Source organism: Staurois parvus, unplaced genomic scaffold (genome assembly GCF_062004578.1).
Source record: "Staurois parvus isolate SC_StPar_1 unplaced genomic scaffold, SC_StPar_1.0 ptg000221l, whole genome shotgun sequence".
NCBI classification, from domain to species: domain Eukaryota; kingdom Metazoa; phylum Chordata; class Amphibia; order Anura; family Ranidae; genus Staurois; species Staurois parvus.
In genome coordinates, this window is record NW_028318017.1 from 361,321 (window position 1) to 368,013 (window position 6,693).

At 44.8% G+C, this 6,693-nt stretch overlaps 1 protein-coding gene across 1 annotated transcript; it reads right to left on the reverse strand.

The window, feature by feature from the left end:
* Nucleotides 1-618: 618 nt before the first annotated feature.
* Nucleotides 619-3,470, reverse strand: LOC149460709 (uncharacterized). Its single transcript, XM_089679293.1, has one exon. It carries the CDS (start codon nt 3,386-3,388, stop codon nt 2,321-2,323), a length of 1,068 nt encoding a protein of 355 aa, XP_089535419.1. The 5' UTR covers nt 3,389-3,470; the 3' UTR covers nt 619-2,320.
* Nucleotides 3,471-6,693: the final 3,223 nt, after the last annotated feature.

The following is a 6,693-nucleotide window of genomic DNA, read 5'->3' on the forward strand; positions in this document are numbered from 1 at the left end:
CTGGTGCCTGAGGAAGACATGGATGGGTACAGCGGCCACACCCCCAGGAATCAGTGATGTCATTGGGAATCCCTGCCATGTAAGGAAGGGGGGCGGGGATAGCAGTGACATCACTGACCAAATATGGTCACTGGTCACATTTGGGTAATGAGGTCCCACCATCCCTGTCCCTTCACTTATGTAGATGATGACAGTTTAGGGAGCTGTCATTGGGCTGGTGCTATTGTCGGGTACTATATACCCCATACTCATTCACATGGGGGGACGGTATATGGGGGCCCCTTGTTATTAAAGGGGGTTTCCAGAATCCAATAAGACCCCCACCCACAGATCCCCACACCCACCAGCCAAGGTGACAAGGAGCTATGCTTGGGGGAATCCTCCTGGTAAGGTGACCCCCCTGGTAAGGTGACCCTCATGTTGTGGACATGTGGCCTGGTATGGATCAGGAGGGGGGCACACTACAGCCCCCCTCTGCACTCTGTATGGTGGGCTGTATATGATATACTGCTGACCCCCGCACTCTGCGCCGTTATTGAAGGGTGTGAGGTGTCACCGAGGAGCAATGTTCTATATTGAAGTTTGCCGTCATTGCACCGACACACACAATAGTTTTTGTTCAATAAATGTTTTATTATAATTTTACATTTAACAAGATTGAAGCATAAAAATCAGGAAATAGTAAAGGAAGGAATCCGATTGGTCAGGAAGATCCCTTGTCTGGAATGTGGGGGCGGAGTCATTATTATTGGTGTACAATACAATACACAACGTGTTCCATTATTATAACAAAGTATTGTAGAAAAGATCCCAACATAGAAAATGGGGGAAAGGAGGAAATAAAGGCGGATATGAAGGGGAATCTGTGTACGGGGAACACCTTAACAATCACCACCATTTTATTCTCCAGGGCCTCTGATGTCACAGAATAGATGTTTGGGGGTTTATCTCATCTTCAGGACCAAAATCTGCATTTTCCCATGTGTGCAAAATCATGCAGAAACAGCTCTGGCAGTGAGAGGGTTAATGTGGGCTAGATGGGATCACTCTGCTGGGGTGACATTAGAGCTCCCCCTAGCTGCATCCTGGTAATAACATTGCTGGGAGGTCTATTCATTTCTCTGCTCCATACTTCCCGTCTTTATAGAAACGTCTCCTGACATTTGGGGGTCTATTCATAGAATGTGTAGAACCATTCACCTGGTGAAAGTGCATGTCCATTCCTTAGCAGATCCAGAGAGGTAAGTGTGCATGGATGGGGTGTAGGTCAGTCCTTACCCTAGATGAAATCTCTCATACAGACACAATGGGACTCATGGGACTTTATAAAGAGGAACTCCAGAAAAACATCAATAAAGATCTTCCAATGTTTTCTTCCCAATCAGCGTAGAAATCATAAAACCCTCCCAGCAGGTGTACAAGGCCATGAAATCTCTCACAAAGTCCATCAATGGACAATTCCTGGACAACAATCACCGTGGGACAGAATTCTGAGCACAATGAGGAGGATCCAGCAGCGTCAACCATCTCCACGCGTTTCGTGGTGCAGCGCTCACTTCTTCAGGAGAAATGATTCCTGCTGATCAGAGTATACACCAATAATAAAACAAATGTCGGCAGGACCATCACTGGCTGGATGGAAAGTGGAGCAGGAAAGTGGCATCAGGTAAGTCTTCCCAGGAGTTCTGTGCTGGGCCAGCTCCCTTGTTTATGGCAGCCGGTGGACATGCTGGTGCTCGGGTCTATGACGCTTCCCACCTACCATGGTAAGCCAGCCCCCCTCTGTGTTCTCACTGTATGCCCCCGGGTCTGCCCCTCCCCCCATGTGTACGCAGATTGCACAGAACACATCGGAAGATTTGATTGATGTGATTTTCTGGCGTTCCTCTTTATAAAGTCACATGACCATTCTGTCTGTATGAGAGATTGTATCTCCTGTCCATTCCTTCTCTGTGAATGGGGCTAAAACACCAATGTCATTAGGAGATTTGCTGAGCCGGGGGAATGTTTTCCATCATTACAGAACATTTCACACTCCATTTATATTCTTCTCCTGATATCAATGGCCAACCCGGTCCCACACTTCATCCATGTCTTTGGTGACCTCTGATCTCCTTATGAACTGTTTCTTCCATGATGAAGATCATCCATGGAGTATATCTGAGGTGTATATCAGGGTGTGCTTCTTCCCCACATGAGAGCTGGGATGTCAAGCAACATATAGAAGACATTTCCCGCACTCAAGGCACTAATATACCTCCAGGGTTGTGTGGGACCCCTGATGTACATGAAAACAGGACTTCAGTGACAAACAATTCCCTCACTTAGGACAGGAAAGTTGTTTCTTCCCCATGTGAGATCTCTGATGAATGGAAAGATTGAAGTTCCTTGAAAAACATTTCCCACACTCAGAACAGGAATATGGCTTCTCGCCCGTGTGAGATCTCTGATGTCTAGAAAGATGGTACTTCTGTGAAAAAAATTTCCCACACTCAGGACAGGAATATGGTTTCTCCCCTGTGTGAAATCTCTGATGTTTAGAAAGAATGGACGTATGTGAAAAACATTTCCCGCACTCAGGACAGGCATACGGCTTCTCCCCCTTGTGAGATCTCTGATGTCTGTAAAGATGGGACTTCACTGAAAAACATTTCCCGCAATCAGGACAGGCATACGGCTTCTCCCCTGTGTGAGATCTCTGATGTTTGTAAAGATTAGACTTCTGTGTAAAACATTTTCCACACACATGACAGGAATAACTTATTTCCCCTGTGTGAAGCCTTTCATGTGTGACAAGATGTGATTTTAATCCAAAACATTTCCCACACTCAGGACAGGAATATGGCTTCCCCCCCGTGTGAGATCTCTGATGTGTGTAAAGATGTGACTTCTGTGAAAAGCATTTCCCGCACTCAGAACAGCAATATGGCTTCTCCCCCCTGTGACATCTTTTATGAACTTTAAGATTGTATTTATAATGGAAACATTTTCCGCACTCAGCACAGGAATACGGCTTCTCCCCCGTGTGAGATCTTCTATGCAAATTAAGATGAGATTTATAATAGAACCACTTCCCGCACTCAGTACAGGAGAAGCTCTTCCCTGTTGGAAGGCCGGCCTGGTCCCGCACAGTCTGAGGTTCCTCAGGATACGAGGAATCCGATGGTCCATGTACACTGGGTGGTGCCGGATGGACATTGGAGGGAGCCGGGTTTTCTCCTGGACTATACTGTGTGATGTCCTCATCTTCTACTTTCCAGTCTGGAGACAAAGTGAGACAATCCTCGGAGGTTTTCCTCATCTCCCGGCCATGAACTAAAATACAAAGACAAAGAGGATTACTACACAGGAGCTGATTGGTTCCCCCAAACCAGGACTCCGCCCACATCAGGCAGCTGAGGGGATTATAGGACGAGGGTCCCCACCCCCTCTATCACTCATCACCATCTTCCCAACACAAGAAGTACTGCACTTCCTTATTTAGTCCATGATTTAGTCATGAAGAACAGCGGGGCTGAGCCCCACCAGAGGTCAGAGAGTGAGGATGGGGGGAGAACAACCAAGATGAAGACTGGACTGATCCTGAAGACCACCATCATTGGGGTATTGACTCCTCCCTCATTATCACTTTATGTTTAAGGGTCCAAAGTTGGAGGATGTTATCACATTATTATCACCATGTAAAAGTCTGTGCTCCAATCACATCATCCGATATAAAATGTCCAGCTGGGAGGAAATGAGGGGAACAAAAGAGAATATATAGCAGAGGTATGCAATTTATAACAGAGTTGTGTTCAAAATAATATCAGTGTGTTGAAAAAAGTGACTAAAGCTGAAAATCCTTCTAATACTTTTATTTCCATCCACACAAATGCATTGGGAACACGACACATTCTATTCCAAATCACAACATGAAGAAAAATATATCAAATTTGTGTTGTTCCTCTAAAAAAATGGAAGAAAAGTGAATATTAGATGGTTCAAAAAAATTGCAGTGTTTGTATTCTTCTTTACAAACTCAAACATTCACTATATAAACTGAGAAATGTTTGAAGATTTTGCTTTCCTTTGAATGACTTCATGAATATTTGGTTGTAGTCGCACTGTTTCTGAGAACTGCTGTACATCTGTGTTGCATGGAGTCACCCAACTTCTGGCCCCTGTGATCAGGTATTCCAGCCCAGGATGATTGGACCACATTCCACAGTTCTTCTCTATTTCTTGGTTTGGCCTCAGAAACGGCATTTTTGATGTCACCCCACAAGTTTTCTATTGGATGAAGATCCGGGGATTGGGCCGGCCACTCCATAACGTCCATCTTGTTGGTCTGGAACCAAGATGTTGCACGTTTACTGGTGTGTTTGGGGTCGTTGTCTTGTTGGAACACCCATTTCAAGGGCATTTCCTCTTCAGCATAAGGCAGCATGACCTCTTCAAGTATTCTGATGTATTCAAACTGATCCATGATCCCTGGTATGCGATAAATAGGCCCAACACCGTAGTATGAGAAACATCCCCATATCATGATGCTTGCACCACCATGCTTCACGTTCTTCACAGTGTACTGTGGCTTGAATTCAGTGTTTGGGGGTCGTCTGACAAACTGTCTCCGCCCACTAGACCCAAAAAGAACAATCTTACTTTCATCAGTCCACAAAATGTTGCGCCATTTCTCTTTAGGCCGGTCAATGTGCTCTTTGGCAGATTGTAACCTCTTCAGCACACGTCTTTTTCCCAACAGTGGGACTTTGCGGGGGCTTCTTGCAGATAGCTTGGCTTCACATAGGCGTCTTCTAATTGTAACAGTCCTCACAGGGAACGTCACACCTTCTTTCATCTTCCTGGAGCTGATTATTGGCTGAGTCCGCCCCATTTTGGCTATTCTTCTATCCATTCCAATGGTAGTTTTTCATTTTCTTCCATGTCTTTCAGGTTTTGGTTGCCATTTTAAAGCATTTGCGATCATTTTAGCTGAGCAGCCGATCATTTTCTGTACTTCTTTATATGTTTTCCTCTCTCCAATCAACTTTTTAATCAAGGTACGCTGTTCTTCTGAACAATGTCTGGAACGACCCATTTTCCTCAGAATTTCACAGAGAAATGCACTGTAACCAGCATGTACAACAGTTGCTGCCTTCCTTCCTTAAATAAGGGCAATAATTGCCACCTGTTTTTCAAAGAATGAATGACCTCACTAACAGAACTCCACACGGCTATTATATTGAACACGCCCCTTTCAATGAGTGATTCAATGACACAGAATCAGCAGCATGCATGTCATGACTGTCGGGTCTGTTGGATTTCTATGACTCCACTACACCTGCTAGGAAATTATTTGCCATGTAGAAATATCATTTCCACCAAAAACAGTGATTGATCCGGTTAGTGATGTCTGACTGCTAGTATTTTGAACACAACTGTAAATTATATAGTGCAGGGGTCAGGAGTATGTAATGTACAACATAGAGTATATAGTGCAGGGGTCAGGAGTATGTAATGTACAACATAGAGTATATAGTGCAGGGGTCAGGAGTATGTAATGTACAATAGAGTATATAGTGCAGGGGTCAGGAGTATGGAATGTGCAACATAGAGTATATAGTGCAGGGGTCAGGACTCATAATATTGGTACTCAGCAATCAGTAGAGCTTTTAATGTTTACTGTAGACAAGTTGCAGAGATCCCACACCGCTGCCTCCCATCTCCTGAGACTGCACTCAGTGACTTGGGTCTGAGACACTACAGACATATCCCTCCACCCGGCACAGCCAGCAGACCACAGAGCAAGGAACCCTGGGAGAAATGTTCTGTCACGGATCTTACTAGACCCGGTGATGGGGCAGAAGACCCAAGACACACACCCCAGGGGCCTAAGTCTAGTAACACTTATGGTGAAAATGAACATTTTCCTGCCGCTGAACCCCAGAACCTCCATAAATCCAGTCTAGATACATAAATTGTGTCTGCAGCACAGAGAAGGAAGATTATCCGAGAGAAATCCAGGAATACAGGACGGGGAACACAGCTCCGGAAAGTGACCAGGGGATTACAGGCTGATATCACCCAGTCCCCGCCCTACTCTGGACCAATCAGTGAGCAGTATGGGTGGAGGAATGGATTTAGTGTTCATGACCCACCTGTGCTGATCTCTGTAGGAGTGTCCTCCTCTATAAATGTCCCCGTTATTCCATCCTCCTCCATAGACTGCTGATCATCCCTCACATACGCCTCTTCTTCTTCTGCTTTCACCTCAAATTCTATATCGATTGGATCTCCACTCTAAATCAAGGAAATGAGAAATTTTACAAAAAATATATAAGCTTACATGAAAAATCCACATATTTTCTCCTCAAGTCCATGTTCTAGATTCCCCATCCCACCAACCTTGTAATAGTGAGGGATGGTGTGACCTCCCTGTGTGGAATCCCGGGAATACAGAGGACTGGGACATCTCTCTGGTGGGTTCCTGGTATTAGGTGGCTCCATCATATCCTTGTGTCCTTCTGAAAACTCCTCCATCACTCCATACTCCTCATCCTCCTCTTTATACTCTTCTTTAACATCAATATTATCATCCCCGAGGATTCCACTCTGAAAGATATAATAAAACATTCATTGTAACAAACATGCTGTGTATAAATCACAACTACCAATAATTGTCATCATCTACCTGATGATGGTGAGGGATGGTGT